A 26127-nucleotide genomic window follows, 5' to 3' on the forward strand; every position below is an offset into this window, starting at 1 on the left:
GAATTGTCAAGATCTCACATGTGCTAAGGACACCTCAATGGTGTAGGTGGAACATTAGACACCTTAATGGTATAGGGGCACACAAAGGTGTCACATAGAGTTACCTTTATGGTTCTCCATATTGTTGTAACTTTGTGATCTAGAGGAACTAATCTTACTGAGCTTAGTTTGACTTTGTGGACATGCTCTTGTAATTTGTTCAACTCTCTATTGAACATGTCATTATGCTTTTCTCATTAGATAGTATAGTAGATTATTTCCTTGATTATCTTTATGGTGTTTTCCTTAGGGAAATTTATCTCTTATGTTTTTCTATGTGAATAGCTCAAGATCATTGTGAGAGAGGTCTTTTAGTGAGAATTTTACATGATACAAGAGCACCATTCCTACGAATAATCCTTGAGAGTGTGATTCTTGAGTGTTGTTTTATGGATTTGGCATATCTCTTATTAGGGTTTTCATTCATAGGACTTTATTCTTGTGTGTGAGGCAAGATTGGGTGAAAGAGATTCTAGCTTTCGACACTATTGTGCAACTAGAAAGAGTGAATCATTCCATTATTTGTGAGCATTCTCCTCTTCGACTATGTGCATGGAGAGAGAGAGAGAGAGAGAGATGATTAACCTTAAAGATGTTTGCGTAGGCACTTGGCAAAAACATGGAGAGAGAGAGAGAGAGAGAGAGAGAGAGAGAGAGAGAGAGAGAGAGAGAGATGATTAACCTTAAAGATGTTTGCATAGGCACTTGGCAAAAACATTAAGGAGACTTTAATCTCAGTAGCATAAGGGAGGCACTAGAAATTCGGCATTTTAAAGCGACTACCCCTTTGTTTTGTATAGAAGAGAGAGAGATGGTCACCGATAGTAACATTGTATTTCTTTTACTCCTTTACACCAAAAAAGGAGTACAAGAAATACAACATTGTTAGAAATGTACTCCTTTACACCAACAATGTTTGTTTTAAAAAAAATTAATAACATTTTTAAAAGAGCTTACCGCACTGTTTCTTAAAGAAAGGATAGAGTTTGCAATATTGTTTTGGTGAAGAAAGGGTAGAGCTTACAATATTGTTTTGATGAAGAAAGGGTAGAGCTTACAATAGTGTTTTGAAGAAAGAGTTGCCGTTTTGAAGCACTGTAACTTTACTATGGTTGGCCCTTGGTCCTCTCTCACAGCAGAGAATGGTAGCCCCCCATATTGTAGATGCAATATTTTTATGTTTCTAGGTGTGGCAACTATGCAAGCGTCACATCACGTCATGGGGCAAAGGGTATAGAAAGATGCATGGTAACCAAGCATTTTACTTAGTTTGAATTCTAAGTTTGTTTCTCCATCCATTCTTCAAAATTCATGAATCAGTCTTAAGCCACTTTCATGGCTCAATAACAAGACTAGTGTTAAAACATATATCTTGGTGAAAAAGTTCATGAACATTTGTTAAAGAATTCCTAAGTACAAATCTGAGTTGTGAAAAAGAGAAAATAATAATAATAATAATAATAAGAAAAAAAATATGTTGATGAAAAATAGAAAAGAAAAAAAGGCTTTGTGGATGAGCACATAAGTTATGCAACTCTTGGTCTCCTCTTGGAAAATTCTTCAACAACAACTTTTGTGAGTCTTACAAAACTTCCATGCTTGTGCACAACTTTCGTAAGCAGCTTCACCATGCAAAATCACTTTGCAGGCATGTGGGTTATGCAACAAAATGTTCGTGTGTAAAAAAATGTGTATCCCAATTTGGTTAGGTAGACAACCATCAGTAGTTCGGAAGGCCTTCTAGTATATCAATATGTCAATGTAAGTTTGCATGCTCTAGTTGGGGCAATAGTGACGATATTGATAATCTATGGTGGCATCATGGTGGGCATTACATTTTATGTTGGATGACATCGACACTTTGTGGTGGCATCATGGTGGGCATTACATTTTATGTTGGATGTATGCACATGCATGCAATCCTTGTAACTTTATATTCATAGTTTATGTGCCAAAAGTGAGTGGTCTATGTGGTCATCTTTGTGAACTTCTTAGTCAAGTCACACCATCTAAGCTGTGGATGATTTGATCAAGAGAGAGTGTTATTAAATCATTTAGTGGGTGCTAAAGTGTTTGTGACATTCTATTTAGCACTTTGTGTAAGTACAAAGTTTATAAACAAAGATGAAAGTCCCAAGTAAGGTTATAGATTACTAGGGACTAGATCAACATTGGGTAGACTCTAGAAGTGTCAAGGTATCACATGTGCTAGGGAAACCTCAATGGTATAGGTGGCACCCAAAGGAATCACATAGAGTTATCTTTCATGGCTCAACATTGGGTAAACTCTAGAAGTATGGTATCACATGCTAGGGAAACCTCAATGGTGGCACAAAATAGAATCACATAGAAGTATCAAGGTATCACATGTGCTAGGGAAAGCTCAATGGTGTAGGTGGTGGCACAAAAAATGAATCACAGAGTTATCTTCATGGGTCTATATATTGTTATAACTACTTTGTGATTTAGAGGAATTAATCTCATTGATCTTAGTGGTTTTTGTGGACAAACCCTTGTGGTTTGTGTCATTCTTCTATTGAGATTTTCTCATTAGTGATTTTAGTGATTGATTAGCTGCTTGATTATCTTTGTTATGTTTCAATTAGTGCAATTGATCTCTTTGATCCTTGGGTTATGCTTTGCCGCCTCAAAGTCATTGAAATAGGTCTTTTAATGAGAATTTTAAAACCACAATCCCATATATTCCTACTTTGATAATTGTCTTCCACTCTCAATCCTACCTACACACCAACAAATGGCTAATCTATCAACTTAGAGTTTATCTCATGTTCTCATTATCAAAAGGCTCAATTTGCAAACTTACTTGTCTCTTGCTTGTAACTTAAGTGAACTAAAAAAGTGGAAGATATGTGTGGGCATGAATCTAAGCACAAGCAGAAACACAAACACAAGTGCAAGTGTGAGTGAGAGCTAATTGTAAGCATAAGTGGAAGTTTGAGGTTGGGTTACAAACATCAGTGGCGAGTACGTGTGATTGAAAACATCAATTTGCGAGTGTAAGTACAAGTGTGATTGAAGCACGAGGTGCTTGTGAGTGCGAGTATGAGATGGTTGCAAATGGGGAGAGCTCAACAACTACAAGATATAAATGCATATTTCTTACAACAAAACAATGCTAGAAAATACAGCAACAACTTCCTCTCCAACTCTGTAGCCCTCAGCTCAATCAACATATGGCTTACCATCTTTAGCACAAGAGCAAGAACCATCTTGTACGGTTGAGCAATACATCATTTCTCGCTTACTGTGTATCAATTGGGAAATGTGCAATATTGAAGCTTCTTTTCTCCTCTTTCATATATATATATATATATATATATATATATATATATATAATTTCAAGGAGTTATCTCTTACACGAGCTTACATGAGAATGGGTGTACGTATAGGTGCATGCACATGCCTTTATTTTTTGAGCGTTTTTAGTTTTGTTTTGGGTTTCAAGTTTTTTATCATTCTCGAGTATATGTGTATGTACAATTAATAGGAAGTGCTACATTACATATGTATAAGGTTTTAAGGTTTTGGCTTACCATGTGGCCTCATTGAGTGAAGGCAGAGACTTGCTTTCCCATCCACGATGAAGGCCTTGAAGTCATTGCTGCCGCCATCGGATTTGCTGGCATGCTTGATTAAGCTTGATGTCTTTCCAGTTCCACAGTTAGTGAGTTGGTGTTGTGGCATGGCATACACGGGTCTTATGGGGTCATGGTGATCTTTTTGAGCCTAGGGTTTGATCATGGTGCCATGAAAGTGTGTGCAAGACACTCTTTGAGGTTTGGCACCATGGGTGGATCTTCTTTGATGGGAATAGGTATGGGTAAGGCTACTGCACATGGGCTTACTTCTTGGCATCCCCATAGACTCCTCTGACTTCTCTAAAAGTGGTGTTGGCACATAAGTAGAGATGGAATCCACTACTCTCCATTCCTGGTTAAGCTTTGGGGTTGGGTCAAAGGCATGGCTTTTGTTCTTTGGTTTGGCATTTGATGGTGTGGTTGGAGAGGCTTATGGTGCAGGTTTTCATGACTTTGGATCCCAAACATAGGGGTTCCCTTTATAGAAACCTTGCTCTTCTAGCAACTTGGTTGGTACCTAATGGAATGTGGGCTCAAACTAGCATTTGAGGCTGCCGTTTGATTCTCTTTGGCTTTGGAGATTGGGCTACAATGCGTGAGGGTTTTGGGACCCAAATAGAAGGGTTTCTGTTGTAGAAGCCTTGAGCTTCTAACATCTTAACAAGGTTCGAATGGGGCTTAGAGTTTGGGAAAAACTCTATGGCATGGTGGAACCTACTTCTCTCCATTCTTGCTTAAGCTTTGGGTTTAGGGTTGGACGCATGGCTTTTGTTCTACTCTCCATCTTTGGGTTTAGGGTTGAACGCATGGCTTTTGTTCTACTCCCCATCTTTGGTCTGATGTTTGATGGCATGGTTGTAGAGGCTTGTGGTGCGGGTTTTTATGACTTTAGTAGGGGTTCCCTTCATAGAAGCCTTGCACTTCTAGTCACTTGGTTCGGACCTAATGGAATGTCAATTATTGGGTGTTCAAGTTGCCGCCTGACTCTGTTTGGCTTTGGAGATTGGGTTGCAATCTGTGAGGTTTTTGGGACCCAAACAAGAGTGTTTCCATTGTAGAAGCCTTGAGCTTCTAACATCTTAATGGGGATCTAATGGGGCTTGGGTAAAACTCTGTTGCATGGGACTTCCACTTGCTAGATCTCTGCTCATGGGTAGTATTTTGGCTAAATGGTGGCTACCATGTCTTTGCTTGGGCATCGTAATTTCCTTGGCTAGCCAAGGTACTCTTAGGTACCCACTCCATCTTAGTGACCTCCTTGAAGGGTTGTTTAAATTAAGGTTTGGGGGGGGTGGTCTTTGTCTTCACCCCCGGTGAGGTTTTGGGTCTCCATAATGGTTTGAAGGGGTGGTCAACACGGTGAGGCAAAAGGAGCGTTGTGAGTGTCAAGGGGGTTACATGAGGTGTGATGGCTTGTAAGTGGAGAACGAGACGTCGGTTTACAAAGTCTTCTTTGACCTTTTACTTTCTACATTCCCCTAAGTGCTATGAAAAACTTTGGCCCATGTGCTACTTTGGCACTTCTTCCCGTTAATGCTACTTTGGCTCTAGGTGAGAGATAAATTTTCAGCTTAGGTACGTCATCGGTCCTAGAGGCTGGTTACAAGCACTTTTTGTAGGAAGAAGCAGAATTTACAATTTTTTGGTAGTGAGGTGGATATGTCCTTTGTTTTCATGTTTGAGCTCTCGTGCTTTGTGAAGATTCTTTTGATTGTTGCTCTTTGGTGGTTGACACTTTCACACACATGCATTAGCGTGCTCAGTTGGCGGCTTACAATGATTTTTCATTTTTACTAGTCTAAAACCTTGTTGATGCATAATGTCATTAGTGATGTCAAAGCCCATGGTGTAATCGTACATGATACATATATAAATTTTACTTCAAGGACCATAAGGTCATGGCCCATGTGAACCACTTTTTATATAAGACACTTCACACTATTTTTTTTTCTTTTAAAAAAAAACGTGTAGCCTTATCGCTTTAATATTTGTTCCAGTTTGCGCTCTTGCAAGACTTTGTGGTGCTGGTTCGTTGGGCGGTTGGCTTTCCTCTCAAGCGCTCCCCTCTTAACACACAATGGAGAAGGTAGGTATTCCTCTGTAACTTCCCTGGACGAGCTGCTGACTTCTTGACTAGCACTTGTTGTCCACAACTTTGGCAATGTGGAGGGGTGGCCTGCTTTGCTAGGATCTCACCATTTGTTTTGCTTAAGCTCTACCTATGTCTTGTTCTCTCTCTATAGTTCAGAGTGTGCTTACTAGGGAAGGCATTTGCCACGGCTACTATAGTCGTTGTGTTGCGAGACTACATACTAATGTAACGATGATGATGGCTGCCTTTTTGCTGCGCAAGTGCTTGCTGGTTTACGTTGTTGTTCACAATGCTGATCTCCTGTGTATTGAACTTGTGAGCCGTGCATGTTTGTTTTCTCTTATGCAATGTTTTCTTTGCTTGCTTGGCTGCCACATTGCTACGTGGCCTTCCATCTCAAGGCTTATGTTGGCCAAGTTGGCAAGGCAGTCAGTTGATGATGTTTCTGGTCAATCTACTAAGATAACTAATTGATTACTTTAAGAGCCAGCTACTTGGAAACACTCTTGTGAGCTTTGCACTACAACCTTAATAAAGCTCTAATGGCAAAAAGATAGTAACACACAAATCCTAATTGCATGATGAGAAGGAGAGAAAATCTAATCTAATCCTTCTAATGCTATGAACTAAAAATAAGCTAGGAGAGCTATACCTAGGCTCTGATACCACGTTGAGAATCATGGATCAAGCTCTCCTAATGACAAAACATTTACTTAAAGATAAACTAATCCTACACTAGTCACAATGCTAAACTAAGGTGGATAGAAATGAAAAAAACTCATAATGAGAGTGTGCTAATTAGGATGCACTCAAGTACAATTAGACACCAAGTTGAATTAGCTTGGATACATAAGAAGACTTGAGATAAGTGCAAGTGATATATTTTCATTGCTTGAAATGTCCTTTTTTATATGAGGAGAGTACAACTTGGCTTTTCTCTTGCATGTGGGATAAGTCTCACTTGGTGATGTACCTACTCACACTCACTCCATACTTTCCTTGTGCTCTCTGCACCACATTTCTCAACACTTTTCCACCAACTAACTACACAATCAGTGCCTTAATCCATCCTCACCCAAGGATGATGCTCTCTTTCATAATATCTGTAGAGTTCACATAAAACTTGCAAGACATAGGTTCAATTCCAAAATAAAATCCAACTTTAAAACAGTGAACAGTCATGAAATGGGAATGGTTTACCTACGGTAATGATTATTGCTCTACGGATGGTGGCCTAATGAGGTCCATATCTCCCAAGACACTCATGGCTAGCTATTATAATTAAGATGGACCATGCAGTTAGGTGGTCTTTTGGGAGAACTCTAGCTCAAGGCCAACAAGGTTCTAGGCTGGCTCTGTCAAATGTGTTAAGCACGAATAGGGATATGATTTTGGCACTGTCCAATTGTGTAAACCTTGTTTCAAGCTTCTGTGGAAGACTTTCCACGGTCACCAAAACATGAGTCCAATCCTCAGAGAGTTGTCAAGCTCTAGGAGGGATTCATATTCTTGGTCCTCATCTTCACCATCCTATATCTTGTTACAAGGTATACAAATACCAATTGATGTGGTGTAAGTGGTTATGTCAGACTTAATGGCAAGAATGTCTCAACTCATGGGATAAGTATTTCTTGTTTTCAAGTTTATTTTCAAGACTGGTTACCTTTGTGTATGTAAACGTGATTGGTTTCCCAATTGTGAACTAGCCTTGTGTCTAATGTAAGGCCTTATTAGAGGATCATGGTGTATAACCCTCTTCTCTAAAAATCCACACGAACGTGTGGTGGAAGTCTCTCTCTCTCTCTCTCTCTCTCTCTCTCTCTCTCTCTCTCGTAGTTTATTTCATGTTCATTTTGTCCTTTTTTTTTCTGGACATCCAGAAGACATTGAATACTTAGAAAGTTTAAATCTTAAATCAATGAACTTTGAAATGGTTTGCATGGTTAGCCTTAAAGCTCTTGTGAGATGCTCCTAGAACAAGGACGGCTTTTTAGTGTCCAAGTATCACGTTGAACCATAGCTTCATGCATCACTTGAATTCCAGGTGAGGGTATCTAAGGTTGACTATAAGCTCTTTACTAGAGAGCAATTCCTATCCATTGTAAAAACCTTTCATGCTAACCGCCGCTACACTCATGCACGCTACTCATACTTTGGCATTTATACACCTTCCTACTTTGCACACTGTATTCCACACGCTTCCATAATTTTGGATGATGATAACACCACCCTCGACAACTCCTAGCTGTCGTTTGTTTGGATAAACCCAAGAAATGTGTTGATGGGGAGTGGAATGTGATATCCAAGAAATGTGTGGATGAGGAGTGGAACATGATATCCAAGTCATGGCATTGCCAATGAGGCTCGTTCCTTTTATCTCCTTGTTAATGATAGTGATGTCCATGTTGTGGCATGAGCACTGACCAATCCATTTAATATCAAACATTTGATCCTTATATGCTTCACATTAAGGGAGTTTATATTGATATGCTTAAGTGAATCCTCACCATGAATATACTTTCTTATTAAGGGTTTTAGACCTTAGTGTAAATGTAAAATAGACCAAGGTGAAAGCTAAAGACCCAATGTCCGAGTTAGCAAGCAACATGCAAGGAGTCATGCATGCCAAGGGAAGAAACTACTTCAAAAAGACACTTTTTTAGATCTACAGTCATGGATACACAATTCATTTAATAATAGAAAGTGCACTTTTATCTTTTATTGTGTCTCATGTTTCAAGATGTAGATCATTCATTAAATACTAAGTGTCATTAAGAGTAAGTTCACAATAATCTCTTGAATTATTGCTCCCTAATTTGCAACAATAATCCATCCCACAATACATGGTTCACAATGTAACTGTGGATCAATTCATACAAGACAAGGTGGTTATGTTGAGTGGCATACTATGTTGATTATGTAAATACTAAGTGTCATTAAGAGTAAGTTTACAATAATCTCTTGAATTATTGCTCCCTAATTTGCAACAAGGACCTTACACACATCATTTTCCTAATCCATCCCACAATACATGGTTCACAATGTAACTGTGGATCAATTCATACAAGACAAGGTGGTTATGTTGAGTGGCATACTATAAACTAAATCAATAATGATGGCAAATGGAGGTAAAAAGGAAATTGATGGACACAATAAATTTCTCAATATAATGAAGCACATGAATTCTTATTTGTATCACATTTGTGTTGACGAACCATCAAATTTTAGTATGATGGGTCGTCAACAAGTGCTCAATAGCCACAAATTAATTACCAACGATTTTATCACCTTTATTATAGGGTAAATTGAATAATCGATTGATATAAAATAATGTTAGCACATCTTCCGTGCTTTCAAGGAAAGACATTTGCACTGGTATAAAAGTTTGAATTAGAAAGAAGCACGGCCTATTAACTGCAAAACTATACCAAAAAAGGATAGCTTCAAAATATCGAAAATGGTTTAAACTGTTTTGTGAAGCATATCCATTGTAGGATATGCAGATTGAGAGCTCTTGTGTTCTTTGATTTTATAGGTCAAGCAATCGAACCTTTTCAGGAGAAGGATGAGAGGATGAAGCCAATAGTTTGAGAGAGAAAAATAGCCAAGAAAGTAAGGTGATATTTTACACGTTGGGTTGTTCTACTTATCATCAGCCTCTGCGAGACGTGATCCACGTTGCTTGGCCCTGCAGAATTACAAAAGCTCCAATCCATAATTTCAATCCCTAAGCTCCTTACCCAATCAAGTATCAAAATTATTCAACTAGCAGCAGACGTTTCATGATTCTGACCTTTTTGCATGAGCCAGGTGCACCTTACTGCGTAAAGGCGCAACTCTCCCTGTTGTCTTTGACTTGGAATCCTCTGTTGTTGGACCTGTCCAGCAAATGCATCCAAGATGAGCCATTTACTTCTTGCTATATCACACTCCGATTTTGTTGACCTAAACATAAAGAAGTGTAAACATACCCAAAGTAGCTTGGGTTGTCCCATTTTTAGCATCGAATTGCGAAAACGATGCTTCAGCAGCATCTGCAGAGAACTGTGAAGCACCCACACGACCCCTCTTTTTACCTCTGTACGCCATTGCATCAACCTGCTGCTGAAGCATCTTTGTCTCTTCCTGCAGACCAAAACCCAAAGACAGTATCCTTAGGCACATGGAATCCTTGAACTAATTTGCAGCTCCAAAATTCACCCTCATAGGCATGCCTTGGCCTGGCTAATACCAAAGATCAAAATTACAGTTAGTTTTGATAGTGAGAGCTCAACCGCCAAACTTCATGATGTAAAAGCACACGTTAGCCCATGCAAGCAAAAAAAATATACACACAGTACAAGGAACCAACAGCCCTTCGTATTGGAATAGAGGAATTAAGGATATTGCCGAAACTTAATGTGACCAGAGTAAAAGCAATTTTCATTGCGAAGACTAGGTGGATATGGTCAGTGTAATGTCCAAAACCTTTTGACAGAACAGAGAGCTGGGCATGAAATACCTATGAATGATACATAGCAGAGGATCTCACTCAGCTCTACTAAGCAGAAATGGAGAAGGTGAAAAAAGCTAGGAAGGCTCTTTATCCAAGTTTTTCTGAGACACTACATACTTTACTATGTTTAGTAAACATATACGTCCTTAAGACCAAAATATAGGTCTTCTCGTTGCTTGGCAGCCCATTCACTGCCCACCTTAGCATTTTCACGCCTCTTTTCCCCTCCCAAGCTTTTCACCCCTCCTTTCCCCCCCTTCTGACCCTCTAGCAGCACTCCAGTACAAAGCACAAAGCACGTGCGCGCACCACATGCACATGAACAGGGCTCACAGGTGTGCGTGAGAGGGATTCCCACCCACATTGGGCCTCGGCTATATCAAGCTATCATCTGCTAGCTGTACCCATTCGCCTTCACTGGTTTTTAAAGCTTCTTTGGTACTCTTTCCAAAGAACGCTCTTCATAGCAACAGCTCCATTACTGAAAACACGCATGGCCGACTTGTGGCATTTGAAAGCAAGAAGCTTGATGATAGCCAAGTCAGGTGGCATACTAGGAGAAAGAGTTGTATGTGGATACACGCATTGAAAATTTGGAGACATTACTTGTATGGATCCAAAGAGTTGTCTTGACTAACCATGAGTTGATCAAGTACATCTATGATAGGCTTGAGTTGAGACGAAGGCAGGCATGGTGGGGCAAAGCTTATGCAAGAGTTTGATATGGATACTTGATTCGAAATGGTTATTGTTCCAGGATGATAGAGTCTGTGTACCGGATTGTGCTTAGGTTAGGATCCTTTGTGAATATCATGACTCTCCTACAGCAGGTCATTCACGGGTACAACGGACCTATGATTTGGTAAAATGGACGTTTTATTGGCCTGAGATGAAGGCGGAAGTCCAAGACTACCTAGTGAAATGTCATCAATGCTAATGGAATAAGGCTGACCGCCTTAAGGCTGGAGGGTTATTACATCCTCTGGAGATTCCTTTTGGGAAATGGGAAGTATTTCCATGGATTTTATTGTCAAATTGCCATGGACAAGCAAAGGGCATGATGCCATCTTGGTGGTTTTAGGCACGATGACAAAGATGGCGATGTTTTTACCATCAAGATCGATTGTGAAAGCAATTGATTTGGCACAACAGCTTTTCAAGTCGTATGGGTTGCCTTGCGACATAGTGATAAGGAGTCGAAGATTTATGGACACGTATGGTGGTTGTAGGCACGTTGAGTATGAGTTCCTCTAATCATCCTCAGTCCCATAGCAAACGGAGAGGGTGAATCAAGTTCTCGAGGATATGCTTCATGCATATGTCTCCAGGCGACCATCTAATTGAGAGAGGTATCCCAATGGTCGAGTTTGCCTACAATAGTGCTAACCATTCGGCTATACTAGTTACAGTTCGTGTATGCTCATGTACAGTTACCAACACCCTAGATCTCCAATAACTATATTGGAGACAGTGTATTCGAATTGATGCTGCTGGAGATTTCTTAGCAAAATTGTAGGAGATACTAGTCAGTGCACTGGAATCTATCATAAGTGCTCAAGATAGAGCACGGTTTTATGCTAATAGAAAGCGTTCGCCAAGGGAGTTATCCAAGGAAATGCTAGTATATCTAAGGATACCAAGTGTTCTGAGACGTTGCGGACAAGGAAGATTGGGAAGTTGTCCCCTAGGTATTGTGGACCTTGAAGATCCTGAAAAGGGTTGGTGAGGTGGCTTATAAGCTAGAATCGCCTCCTAATGTGAAAGTTCATCCAATTTTTCATGTGAGTAAACTCAAGGAGAAACTGGGGGCTAAGGATAACGTTATCGCCCTACCGTTCCACTTGATCTTAAACTCAAGGATTGACTTATTTCTAAGCTTTCGCTCCTTGAAATCTGGTATAAGCTCCGGCCCATGTGGAACAAAGGACAAGTCTATCAGCTTGTGAGGTGTAACATATGGAGGACACAACTAGGGAGAACTTACCAGTTAAAAGCGGAGATTCCCTGACTTTGTTTCCTAGAGAGCAAAGGTCTTAGTTGTCAAAACATCAACTGAATGAAAACAATCCTCAACACGTATTTACAAAGGTAAAGATGAAAATGAAAACGAATCCCAACGCCATGTCATCATGCTGCATGATAGGGTCAATACTTCACCTAGCCTTGGGCAGACGTGTGACCAAGGTCCAGTTGATAAATGGGCAAGGTTGCAGGACGAGGACCAGTTAGTTAGCCCACCACAATGGCAACGCTGTGCTCAACAACACCCACCATCTCTTCAGGTAAGAACTAAATAAGGTCTCTTATGCCAAGATCAATGTAATATGGCATTTCTAACCCATCTGACTTTTCCTAATTTTCCATCCTAGTTGGGTTGCAAGTCTTTTAACAAAGTACTTCCAGGTAAAAACTTAAGAATGGAGATAGGACAGCTATGCTCAGTTCATTAAGTGAAACAAAGCTGAGCATCTCTCTTCTGCACAGTTCCCTAACACAATTGCCTCACAGTAGAAACTATTTTTAATTATGTCAAGCTGCATAAATATTCATGACTAAGAACACGTCCCGACTCCGCGCTTGTTGGAAAAAAAATAAAAAATCACTTTAACAAAACCAGAGCATTTATAGGTACCTTTGTTGCTGCCAATGACTCCCTAAGCTGAGAAATAGCTCTTTGCTCTGCGTGACAAACCAGGATCAGAAAACAATGTTCCATTACATGCAAACATTCCAGAAAACAATGTTCCATCACATGCAAACATTCTTAATCACATGCTCTAAAGAAACCCAAAAATTCTAAACCCAAAGCACCACACATGTTGACAAAAAGTGTTACCTTCTGAGAAAAATGTTGACAAAAAGTGTTACCTTCTGAAAAACTGCGCATTCTCATAAAAACCTGCTGAGAGAGAGAGAGATTATGAACTCAAGTTTACATGAAAAATGGTATCTTGGGAGTATCCACGAGCATGATGGACTCACTCATGGAAGGGCGGTAACCTTGTGAGTGTTATGTGAACTCATGGAAGGGCAATTGCTCTGGTGAGTATTTGGATCCTGCCTGGTTGGGAGATTTAATCCAAATTATTGTGCACGAGCATATGTTTGTGAAATTGCATGTGCACGTGTGACTTGCTTTGATTGCCTCGATATTGCCTGGAATTTTTGCCTATGAATGTAGACAAGCACCGGGGACGCATGGACACCCCGTGGACACGTGTACACCTGTCTGCGTCTAAGGCACTGGTTTTATGTGTTTTGCAAGTGGTAAGTGTGCACACTCAACTTTATTTAAATATTATTGCTTTGTTTGCTAAAGTCTATGGTTATAGGTTCAAACTCATTGAAATCTGTAGGTCAAACTCATTGAAATCTGGGCGGACAAACTTACACGGTTATAAGTAAGTTCACATCAGGGTGGACTATATTAATGTAACAAGGCCATTTATCAATGATGGGCACCCAGATAACCAGGAATAGACCGGTCGACTGTTGTTTTCTCTCTATCTACTGGTTGACTCACATACAGGGCTCCCCAGGGCAGTCTACTTGCATACAAGGCATCTCAAGGCTGGTGGATTAAAACACACAGATCCCCACAGCTGGCTGATTTGTTTACTTGCTGTTTTGGGACTGTCTGGGCAGTATGCAGGCTGTATTCAGTCTTGGAGGCAGAGCACGTCGTTCCAGGCAAGCATGGTGGTCTTATGTATGATCTGGTGGAACCTACAAGTGGCCAGAAAACTTGAAACATAGCTGGTTGTGCGAACAGCTGTGTAGACAGCTTTAAGCTAGAGGGGGTGATCATGCACTAGCACTCGGGTGGGCGGCTGGGCCCACCAGGTGCCCTGAGGTAATCAAGAGAGCGGTTGTTGACTTCTTTGCCTTGGGTTGATGACCAAGGGTTTGTTTTCTTTCCTGTATTACACTGATTTGGATAAATCTGGTGCTACTTGTGGAGTACCTTTCGGGGGGGGGGGGGGGGGGGGGGGGGGGGGGGGGGGGCGCACCAACTTCCCCCTAGTGTTGAATGAGGATGTATATGTCCTTGATATTTGTGACAAATGTATTGGAACATGTCTATGATGTGATGGATGCTGAATATATGTGTCTTGGCAAATAGTTTCCTATATTCACGTGCCCGGCTGTGACATTGGTATCAGAGCATCGGTTTCGTTTTTACCTAAGACAAGATGATTTTTGGGCATACATAAAAACTTGACTAAGCATACAGAATAGATAACATGAGCACTCACACTGAGCCTCTTGAGCAGGAGAGGGTACATCCAACAGGGTTTGTTGAAACTGCTCATACAGATTCCATTGCTGTAAGGCCTAACTTGGAGACCCTTAGGCGTCAAGTTAGACACTATCGTGATGAGACAGTAGAATGGCGGTCTTTGAGAAAAGATCCTAATGTGCAAAAAGTTTTGAGGACAACATTGTGTAGGAAATGAATGGATAAGATTTGAGTGGAAATAAAAAATCGTGAGAAATTGGTTGTGTATTTGTGTGGTGGAGTGTTTGCATCACCAAAATTATCAACGTGAACGAGCATGGTGGTGTTCTGTTTTTCTTTCTTTTTAAAAATTTATAAAAATTTGTAAAAATAAGAAGCCATTGATTGTGCCTTAAGCTTGTATTACATTCCTTAGGCATGGCACAATCATTCTAGAAGCAGTCGGATAAGGATTTTGCACCCAAAACCACCTAAGTCGCGATGCGAGAAGTTCCCACATGAAACTGCAAGAAAATAGTTCACGACGTGAACCGTTTTCTGTAACTTCACACCGTGAAATGCTCTCGGCAATGATGCAGCCTTTGAGGCTATGGCATGGGATACAAATGTCAGAATATGCAGCGGAGATGATGACCAAGCCTGGGAACACAAGAGCAAAAGCAAAAAACGCAGGCAGAAAAACAGCACAAGAGAGAGACAGATGTAGGCGTGTAACTCTGCTCTATATACACAAGAAGATCCCGAGATATGATACAATCAGTGGTATGGGGGTGGGGGCCTATTTATATGCCCCCACAAGTGCAGTCGGCCTGCTGAAAAAAGGCTCCACGACTGCATATGCAGTCGGCCAGCAGCATGCACCCAGTTGGCCAGCTCTGAGGAGTCCACGACTGATCAAATACAGTCGGCCAGCTCCAATACACATATCAGATGTAGTCGGCCAGCATATAGATCCTCCTGCCAACTCAGGGATGCCTCCCAAGCCACAGAAAAATGGAAAAAATAGGGGAAAAATACGGAGAGTGGGGAAAAATGGGAAAACACCCCATAAGGGCGGGCACACCCACAACAAAGGCCCTGGTGTATAAATCTAGACAGGAGATGACTTCTAACACCCCCTCTCAGCTCCTGGCTGTGTAACCAACCACTAGGAGCTGGGGTGCCGCCTGAGCAAATCCTGAGAGCGACTTCGTGAAGAGGTCCACCGTACTGTCCTCCGTCAAACAGAACTCCAGCAAGATGTCATCAGCAACAATCTGTTCACGAACAAAGTGCCTCTGGATGACCAAGGGTTCCTCCAGTGGAAGCCCAAACCTGCAATGTAACCTCCTCATGCTCCGTAAAACTGCTCCTCGGGCATAAGTAGATCTCCTCGTGTCCGGATCTCCTCCCCAAATCGAGTCACTCCAACCGTGGAGTCGGACTCCATCCAACAATCCCCCTCCTGTGTACAAGAGTCCATGATCCTTCGCATGCCGCAGAAACCACAGGAAACGCGATCCTGCCTCACAAAGAGACATCTGCAACCAAGAGCTCAACTGCCTCATCAGGAAGCTCCCGTCCAATCCGGTGTCCATCAACCAGATCCATGAACCATACAGCTTCTGAATCACAGAGACATCACACTGCTCACAAGGATCAACACCTGTTACGGTGCACAAACAAGTCCTGGAAACCTGATGAAACCTGTCAACCACCCCCTCTGAATCCGGAACCACAAAGCCTGGAGAAACCACCTCCTTCTGCAAGCAAACACCTGTCACCTGCCTGGCTTTCCGAAAGGTCCCCGTGGAAAGAACATCCTCAACTACTGGAAGTTCTATGTCCCGAACACTACGAGACATCAGAGCATAAGTGACCTGTTCAGCTTCCTCTGACTCACGAACACAAGAACTACCAACCTCAGTACTGGAAAGTTCCTGCCAACTGCTGCCATCTACTGGCAAGCTATCCACCACCTGGTCTCGGAAAGCCCGCACCTGCAGCGTATCCACACCTGAGTAGCTATTGCCATACTGCCACTCATCACAATCTTGAGGACCTGGGAGAGAGAGTGCTGAAAGCCTGTAGACTCCATTCTCCACTCCACCTTCCCAAACCACTTGGCCTGTTGCTTTGTCCCGGAGAGCAACAAAATGCTCATCAAACTCCACCCGTACGCCAGTCTTGCACACCTGATGCACTGACAACAGATGAAAACCAAGTGCCGGAACATACAACACCTGGGAGGAATGCTTCCCCCCTCTGCCATCGGGAACTATCTCCATCCTGCCCTCACTGTGAACTGGGATAGTGGACGTATCCCCAGTAAGAATATGACCAGAAAGCCTGCAGAGATCCTGTAAACCGGAACGGGAAGGAGTCATGTGCCTAGAAGCACCACTATCGAGAATCCATTCCCGAGTATCCGTTGCGGAGAGTCCTCCAATCTCCTCCCTGCCTGAAGAAAATGAAGCATCGGTGTCCATCACCTCCAGGTGCACAAAAGCCGGAGTCTTCATGATTGCTGAGGAGTCTTCACCCTTCTCGGTCTTCCGCTTGGGACACTGCCTCCAGTAGTGGCCTTTCTCGCCACAATCATTACAGGTCCTCTCTGCCTTTAGTTTCTCGCGGTCAGCGTCGGACATCTTCTCAGAAGACTTCTCCGATGAAGCCTTCCCCTTGCCCGAGTTACGGCCTTTCGACCGTTGGCCAGTAAAGGCCTCCGAACCTCCACCCTGAGGAGGGTTCGTGAATCGTTCCTCCTGGTCCAGGACCATGGGCACAAGCTCCTCCCACGTGATGGTGCTGAGCCTGCCACTGGTAATCAACGACGAGTAGAATGCTGAGTACGAAGAGGGCAAATGTGACAGCAACGTTATGGCCATGTCCTCTGACGATATCTCCTTCCCAGCCTGGAGAACTTCCTGCTGAAGAGCCTGCAGCTTGTTAATATGCTCCCGCATCGTCGCCGACTTTGCAGGGCTCATAACCCGCATCTGTACTTCCAAAGAAATCCTCTTCATGGGTGATACCCTGTTGTACAGAGAAGCCAAATGCTGCCATATACCTCTAGCCAGCGTCATGTGCTTGACATGATTGATTACCTGCGGTGTGCAGTTGAGGAAAATAAACGAACGGACCCTGGCGTTGACGCGATCCCACATCTGCGTCTGGGCCTCCCGGTCCTTTCGGGTTGACGGTAACTCCCCTTCCTCTACTTCCGGCCGTGGAACACCAACAACGACGAAATCGGCGAGATCGTAGGACTCCAGAACGGATTCCATCATCACCTTCCATATGCCGTAGTTGCTCCCGTCCAACTGACGGTCCACCGGGAACGTGGGGAGTGTCGGGATCTTCACATGTCTCTCGGCCATCTCAAACAGATCTGCCATAGCGGGGATGTACTCTGAAAAGGGTGGGTGGGTGGGAACAAAGAAGAACTGATACCTGCAAGTGGCTGTCCAGCAAATCAGCCCGCCTTCCTCTTGCTTCTCCTCTTCCCGAACAGTCCAGAACAGTCCACCAATCAGCCACAAAACAGCCCCCCTCTTGCTCACACAAATCCCAAGACCTATCTAGAGCCTAGGCTCTGATACCATGTCAGAATATGCAGCGGAGATGATGACCAAGCCTGGGAACACAAGAGCAAAAGCAAAAAACGCAGGCAGAAAAACAGCACAAGAGAGAGACAGATGTAGGCGTGTAACTCTGCTCTATATACACAAGAAGATCCCGAGATATGATACAATCAGTGGTATGGGGGTGGGGGCCTATTTATATGCCCCCACAAGTGCAGTCGGCCTGCTGAAAAAAGGCTCCACGACTGCATATGCAGTCGGCCATATGCAGTCGGCCAGCAGCATGCACCAGTCGGCCAGCTCTGAGGAGTCCACGACTGATCAAATACAGTCGGCCAGCTCCAATACACATATCAGATGTAGTCGGCCAGCATATAGATCCTCCTGCCAACTCAGGGATGCCTCCCAAGCCACAGAAAAATGGAAAAAATAGGGGAAAAATACGGAGAGTGGGGAAAAATGGGAAAACACCTCATAAGGGCGGGCACACCCACAACAGAGGCCCTGGTGTATAAATCTAGACAGGAGATGACTTCTAACAACAAAATCCTCAAGAATTGGCTATTTCCTATTTGAAAGAAAGAAATGATGCATCGGGATTCGGAAGACTTCAATGGAAGAAGGGCTTCTCGCCTCGAAGCACATGCAGATTTAGGTGATTCAGAAGAGGCTACATCTTGAATGAGTGCACAGAGCGGAAGCAAACAAGCACTAGAGTGTGCTGTGCAGAGAGTGCAAGAGAGAGAGAGAGAGATATGGAGCAACTATGCTGAATATACTAAAATGATACAATCCCAAGCAAGAGATAGGAAGTGTCTCATAAGTGAGGGAGCAAAAGAAAGACTAGACTATATGAAAAGTGAGAGGCCAGCCCACCTATTTATAGGTAAGAGGGACTGGCCGACTGGGAAAAATGCATCCAGCATGGGAAAAATCCCATAAAAATATACAAAAAAGGGGTGGCCAGCCCCCAATCAAGGGCCATGAAAAAGGGACCAAAAGGGACACCAAATATGGGCAGAAATTGGGGATGAATGTGCTAACACCCCCTGTCAGCACCAGATGTTGAACATACTCCGAGAAGCCGAAGATGAGGAGCCAACGAAGCCTGAGAAACTGGCTTGGTGAACAAATCTACTACATTCTCCGCTGAAGGACAATACTCCAAACGCAAATCTCCAACAAGAACCCGTTCACAAACATAGTGATACTGTATCTCAATGTGTTTCGTACAAGCATGAAACACAGGATTCTTGGCGATGGCGATGCAACTCTGATTGTCACACCAAAGAAGAGTAGATCGGGTAGGAGGACAACCAAGCTCCTCCCAATAATCTCCGCAACCAAATCGCCTCACATGCAACATAACAAACCGCACGATACTCCGCCTCTATAGAGAAAAGCGCCACAGTAGTCTGCTTTTTACTGCTCCATGAAATGGAGCCAGACCCAAGTGAAAAAACACAACCAATGGTCGAATGCCGAGTATCTGGATCTCCAGCCCAACCTGAATCAGACCATCCAAGAAGAGTGCATCCTTGGCCATAGAAGATGCGAAAGTCCAGAGTGCCACGCAAGTACCAAAGAACTCTGAGAGCACACCGCCAATGCTGTTGACGGGGTTTGGATGAGAGAACTCAATAAGCTGACTGCGAAACACACGTCCAATCAGAAGTAGGTCAAACAAACCAAACAACCGACGAGAACCCGATACTGTCCCTAGTCAATCCTTGGAGAAGCATCAAGAAGAGAAAGCTTCTCACTAGTATCCATAGGAGAAGATACTGGTTTGCATCCAGTCAGCTGAAATCTGTCAAGAATCTCCCATGTGTTCTTCTGCCGAGAGAAGAAAATGCCCTTCGGGGTCTGCCAAATCTCAAAGCCAAGAAAATAATGCAAAAGGCCAAGATCCGTCATCTCAAACTCTGTCTCCAAAGTATCCATGACTGAACGGATCCTCACAAAATAAGAACATGTAAAGATGAGGTCATCAACATAGACCACAATGATAACAATCAACCCCCTCTCAAGGAGGATATAAAGATTCGAATCCGCAACGCCGCAGAGCCTGCTTCAGACCCTATAAAGCTTTCTTCAGCCGGTACACCTGATCCTGTTTGCCTGGAACAACATATCCCAGCGGCGGCCGGCTGATCAACATAAACCTTTTGTGTAAGCTTTCCATTCAAGAAAGCCGACTTGACGTCCATCTGGAATACGGGCCATCTACGATGTCCTGCAATAGCAAGAACCGTGCGAATGGTAGTCATCCGGGCCGTCGGAGCAAAGGTCTCATCGAAGTCGACTCCAAGGCGCTGAGCATAACCCTTGGCAACCAACCTCACCTTGTGCTTGTCCAAGCTGCCATCAAAGACCTGTATCCCATAAACCATAGGCCTGTTTCCTCGATACCAAAGTCCTGTTTCCTCTCGAAAACCAATGTCCTGTTTCCATGACAGATATACCATCCAAGCACGGTTGCCAAAACCTAGAGAGAGAAAGATAGAGGACGTGTCAAGCTATCCCTGAATACACATAAGTCCAAGACGAAGAGTAACAACACATCTCTTCCTGTGCATCTTAGCTTGATCCTCTGTATCCCAATCTCTTCAACAGAGCCTGCAATCCACGATATGAGAGAGAGAGAGAGAAAAAGCCTATCTCTATTCTCCTGCACCAAAAAGGTTTGGAGAGTAAGGCCTCCTGTCACAGCTTGCGAGGTGACGGTGCTAGAGATGCCACCGGCCATAGCTCCAGACATGCCATCAACCAGGCTCTGATCATGGACCCTGGTTCCGTGGTAGAGCATCCTCCTGTCCTTCGACTGATCTCTCTGCACCATAGCTCTCTTGCAGAAACTCGGTAAGAACCTGCACCATAGCTCTCTGCTGAAGGTCGCCAGTCTAGCTGCTTGCACACACGCAGCTGCCACACCAGTATGAGGCCTGCTCCACATGCCGAAGGTCGCCCGCCTAGTGCCTGCCTGGTTGCTTCCACACTCGCAGCCACCTGGCGTCCGCCTGGCTATTTCCATACACGCACTTCCACGTCCACCAGCACCTACTGTTTTGCTGCTGTGCGCACATCCCTTGCACCGCCTTCCCAAACAAGTGGGCATCACCTTCTTGAACTTGCTTTTTGGCGACTGCTGCCATACATCCTCACCCATGATGCCTTGCCTACAGTGGTGCCTCAGGTGCCGTGTGCCAACGATCAGCCAACCAAAGAGAAGAAGAAGCGCCATACACCACCCGGCACTCAACAATGACCCACACCCGAATCTCTGCCACCCTGCGCCTTTAATAAAGATGCAATTGCGCTTTTCTCCAAAAAGCCAAAAGCAAATAATAAAAACCCATGCCTTCAAATATAATATTAATATTTTAAATCATCAAAGGTTTTTAAACCTTATAAACTTTAAAATCCTTTTGTCCCCCTTCACACTTGGGTTGGCCACACATATGGGTTTCCTTTTCATATCCAAACTGATGCCGTTCACACTGTCCATCCCGTGCCCGTGCCCATCTGCTTGTTGTCCAGATAAAAACACAAGGTCGTAACAGCGATCAGCAGCAACTATCCAGAAAACGCAGCATCGAGAGGGCTGCAAATCTGAGAAAAATGCAAAGGTGAAGGGGCTGTAGATAGGGCACAATTTGGGGCAGCAAAGAGAATGGTTGAACCGGGAGCGATGATGCCATGAATGAGTGCACAAAGCGGAAGCAAACAAGCACTAGAGTGTGCTGAGCAGAGCGCGCAAGAGAGAGAGAAAGAGAGAGAGAGAGAAAGAAAGAAAGAAAGAAAGATTTTATTAACGTCTTCCAAAAGACCGAACTCGGCCTATGAGACAAATCGGAGTACCTGTATGGGGTATCCTCTGTCATCCCAACAAAATGAAAAAGTATTGAACAAAAAAAGCTCAATCTGGGTGTGCACGGGGATGGAGCTCTACTACTAGGAGAATGCAAAGCTATATGCATGGTGTATACAATCATGATATGCAACCTAGCTAGCTCCATCCTGTACTATACTGGGGGTATAAAATGGTGTACATCAGTGAAGGGGGTGTCCACAGCTCCCTGAAGAACATGCCTGGGTGTGCTCTCAAGCGAGCCAGTCGCTCTGCACCCTCTCTGTGAAACTGAGCTCTGATCTCTATCATCTCTCTCTGGTATAGGCATGGTGTCCGAAAGCCAGGTGTCCCGCGGGCTCTAAGTGTCTCTACTCTCTGGAGAGTAATTCCCAGCCGTGTAGGGGCTGGGAGGGGGATGGATCTATGAAAAAATGTAGTAATCTGTGTCTGTAGCTATGGAGAAACTATGCTAAATATACTGAAATGATACAGTCCCAAGCAAGAGACAGAAAGTGTCTCATAAGTGAGGGAGCAAAAGAAAGACTAGATTATATGAAAAGTGAGAGGCCAGCCCGCCTATTTATAGGTAAGAGGGGCTAGCCGATTGGACAAGGTGAAGCTGGCCGGCTGGGAAAAATGCATCCAACATGGGAAAAATCCCAGAAAAATATACAAAAAAGGGGTGGCTAGCCCACAATCAAGGGCCATGAAAAAGGGACCAAAAGGGACACCAAATATGGGCAGAGACTGGGGATGAATGTGCTAACACATCTCATGCCCATCATACCATTTCATGCCAAGAGCATTCCCGTCATGCTAGTTCTACTCAACCTACAAGTACCACTCAAGATAGTGGAAAGAGGGTTAAGGATAAATCTCCTAACTCTGATGTGCGTGGCAGATCTCATCCAAAGAAGAGAGCCTGAGAGTTCGAGTCAAGAGATAAGAACATTAAATTTAAAAACTTCTTTGGAAAGATGGAAAGCACCAAAGCTCTTGCTTTTATTCGGCAATTTGAGATTGTCTTTTGCAATGAAGACTTCTCAACTCAGGCATGTGGGTATGCATCTAAAAGACACAACTAGAGATTCATAATGCTGCTCACACATGGGCTGAATTTAAGAATCAATTTTATGCTCAATTCTTGCCACAAAACTTTGCTAAAAATGTGCGCAAAGAATGGGATTAGTTAAAGCAGGAAGATGGAGAGTTGGTGCAAACTTACATTGCCAAATATTGGAAGGTATTGCTGAAAGTTACACCTTTCATGACACTTTCTGATGAAGAGAAGAAACGAAAGTTTGAGTTTGGTTTGCATCCAATCATTCAAGAAAGTCTTGAGGTGCATCCGAATCAAACTCCTCAGCAATTAACACATTCCACTGATTTAATGCAAATTACTATGCACGAGCATATGTTTGTGAAATTGCCTGTGTACATGTGACTTGTTTTGATTGCATGGACATTGCCTGGAATTTTTGCGTGTGAATGTCCACCCGTGGACACGTATGTGCACACCTGTCTAGAACAAGGGCACTGGTTTTATGTGTTTTGCACGTGGTAAGTGTGCACACTCAACTTTATTTAAATATTATTGCTTTGTATACTAAAGTTTATGGTTACGGGTTCAAACTCATTAAAATCTAGGCGGACAAACTTATAAGTGAGTTCACATCAGGGTGGACTATAATAATGTGCCAAGGCCATTTATCAATGATGGGCACCCGGACAACCAAAAATAGACCCACGAGTTGCTAATCGAGGAGCCAAAGGCCAAATTAGGGAGCAGGATTACTCCTATCCTTATGGGGGGTAGTTACCCTAGAGTAGACAGAGTTCCAGAAGACTTGACAAGGAAATCAAAAAGGTAATTTGGATGGGGTTGCTAGGATTGGGGAATACGGTCTTGTCAAGAATTCAAGACATCAAAAACCATACAACTTCGAAGCCAAGTAAACTTCTGCAATGCTAAAACACATCTCTTAGCTAATAGAAGTCAATCATTGCACCACGTTCCAAAGGCATCTAACCAAGTGGCAAGCCTGATCTCAAAACAACAATAAACACTCCACTTGAGCAAGAGGCAGAGGACACTTACTAAATTGGTGACAAACCCCAAAGACTCACATCTAGCTCTTCATGTTCTTCCAGCTCCTTGACTCCAGTAAAAATCCTTATAAAGTACCAAGCAATCATCTAATGTTTCTAGTGGTGTACCTTGAGAACTTAGACAATGAGTGAAGTGACTAAGAAGATGCATGATATTGGCTTTAGTCATTAACACAAAAGCAATACAGCTCAACTGGTTCCTTAGCTTAATATAACAATATGAGGCCTTTCAAGTCCCTATATTATACCTCTTCGTGTGAGCAATCCTTCATGAGATAAGTTTTGCACTCCACTCCATAACTATTCAATTTCATTTGGTGCTTAAAACGAGAGACTTGATTGCACAATCAGTATGTATCATACAGCCAAATTTGCAAAGCTGCGAAGGAAATAACCCACTTTGACTTTCAAGTCCCTATATTATACCTCTTCGTGTTGTGAGTGATCCTTCATGAGATAAGTTTTGCACTCCACTCCATAACTATTCAATTTCATTTGGCGCTTAAAACGAGAGACTTGATTGCACAATCAGTATATATCATACAGCCAAATTTGCAAAGCTGCGAAGGAAATAACCCACTTTGACAATAAAAGTACAGGAACTGACTAGTACACAGACCATAGCTCGTGGCTCTTCGAGTACATGACCTCTTGTGCACCCATTTTTGTAAAGATAAAACAAAAATTTACCTGTTTTTAAAACATCAGACTGATGCTTGAAAGCTTTAAGCAATTCCACAGTTATGAGTCCCATGGCATCCTCTGCAGAAGAGCCTGCAAGCTTTTCTAAACTTAATGAGACTCGAGGCATGCCTTTGCTTTTCTGAGCTACCACCCTTGCAGTTGTTGCACCTACAGGTTCAACCTACACTTAGTGGTGGACACTTGAGGTTAAAAAATCACGAATGGAGATATGGCATCAGATGAAAGGAACAACAGAAAACTATTCAATAGATGTTGAATTGTTTTGACTAGAGAAGTACCATGTCCACCAATTGAGCTAGCTGGACCACCGAGTATAAGCTTGACATTTTCAGATGCAAAAGCATCTCTGATATACTGAAGAAATTCATCCCATGATCCACCAATTCCCACCTGGTCTCTCTGTGACCCCAAGCATTGTCACAAATCAGTGCAGAATGAGCGAATACCAAATAGATATATCTCAGCTAGTCACCATTTAAATGAATTAATCCCCACTTCCTAAGCATCTATATGCGAAAAGTCAGATGAACTTACGACCGTCGACCTTAGGCCTGACAACCCATCTGGCATGATTAATATAGATGATGTACAAAGTTGAAATGTACGGTTCTAGACAAGATCCAAACCTTCAAATAGCAGAGTGAAACACGCTACAGACGTGCTAAGGAGTGCACTCAAGTTTTCAAAAATTCTGAAATGATGAAATTAGTAATAAGTATGTTCGTATGCATGTGTGCACATGAGAGCATCTGTACGTACCTAGTGCATGCGTATCTATGTATGTGTGTGTGTACGCATGCGCACCTTCTAACCAAAGCACGATGGCGTAGCAAGATTAAAATAGAGTCACAAATGCTACCCTTCTGAGCTATAACAGACATGATAAAAGCTTTTATCATACCAGGTCCTCCAAGAGTTCTGGTGTTCTGATGGTCTGCCAAGTATTGGAATGGAAATCTGTGATCTGCAGTCGCAAGCTCCTGCCATCTTTGGAGTGCAGGTAGAAAACAAAGGGGAGCAATGCGCAGGGTATAGCCTCTTCAAGGGACCCCTCTGCCTGGCCATACACAGAGTTGAAACCCTCCAGGTTCAAGGTCATTTCTGCAGGTTAGGGATTTGCCACTGCGAGGGCGTGCGCGTACATATCTGGCCGTACAACTAATCCAGTCCAGATGCAGGCTCGGTTGTGCAAGGTAGGGGTTATGGCAGGCTCGTACAGGGCGGGCCGTACAACTGGTCTAGGTTCTTGGTTGTTTCTGTAGAACTTTGCCTGAGTGTCCAAACCCCGTTTTCGTATTCGTGAATCTTTCTAAGGCTTGGAGAAATGTAGGATGTCATGGCATAGACTCGATCATGATGTATACACACTATGACGGGTGCCCAAGCCTTCGATTGATTCCATCTCCAAACCTTTTACACACACTTTACCTGC

The 26127-nt window shown here is 43.2% G+C and overlaps 1 protein-coding gene across 1 annotated transcript; it reads right to left on the minus strand.

Moving 5' to 3' along the window:
• Window positions 1–9007: 9007 nt before the first annotated feature.
• Window positions 9008–26028, minus strand: LOC147625790 (U2 small nuclear ribonucleoprotein auxiliary factor-like protein). Its single transcript, XM_086817353.1, has 7 exons — window positions 25597–26028; window positions 24974–25094; window positions 24681–24842; window positions 12858–12904; window positions 9702–9855; window positions 9524–9608; window positions 9008–9418 (listed from the first exon to the last, which is right to left on the minus strand). The coding sequence occupies exons 1-7, from the start codon at window positions 25792–25794 to the stop codon at window positions 9373–9375; spliced, it is 813 nt and encodes a 270-aa protein (XP_086673479.1). The 5' UTR covers window positions 25795–26028; the 3' UTR covers window positions 9008–9372.
• Window positions 26029–26127: the final 99 nt, after the last annotated feature.

Source organism: Cibotium barometz, chromosome 23, assembly GCF_041138505.1.
Source record: "Cibotium barometz isolate CiBa-2024 chromosome 23, ASM4113850v1, whole genome shotgun sequence".
In the NCBI taxonomy this organism is placed as follows: domain Eukaryota; kingdom Viridiplantae; phylum Streptophyta; class Polypodiopsida; order Cyatheales; family Cibotiaceae; genus Cibotium; species Cibotium barometz.

Excerpts from the sequence above, each read along its gene's own strand:
- LOC147625790 (XM_086817353.1), bottom strand. The coding sequence starts at position 25,794 with ATGACCTTGAACCTGGAGGGTTTCAACTCTGTGTATGGCCAGGCAGAG. Across the intron at positions 25,095-25,596 it reads CAGAACTCTTGGAGGACCTG|AGAGACCAGGTGGGAATTGG; the intron begins GTATGATAAAAG and ends TTGGGGTCACAG. Across the intron at positions 9,419-9,523 it reads CACCTGGCTCATGCAAAAAG|GGCCAAGCAACGTGGATCAC; the intron begins GTCAGAATCATG and ends GTAATTCTGCAG.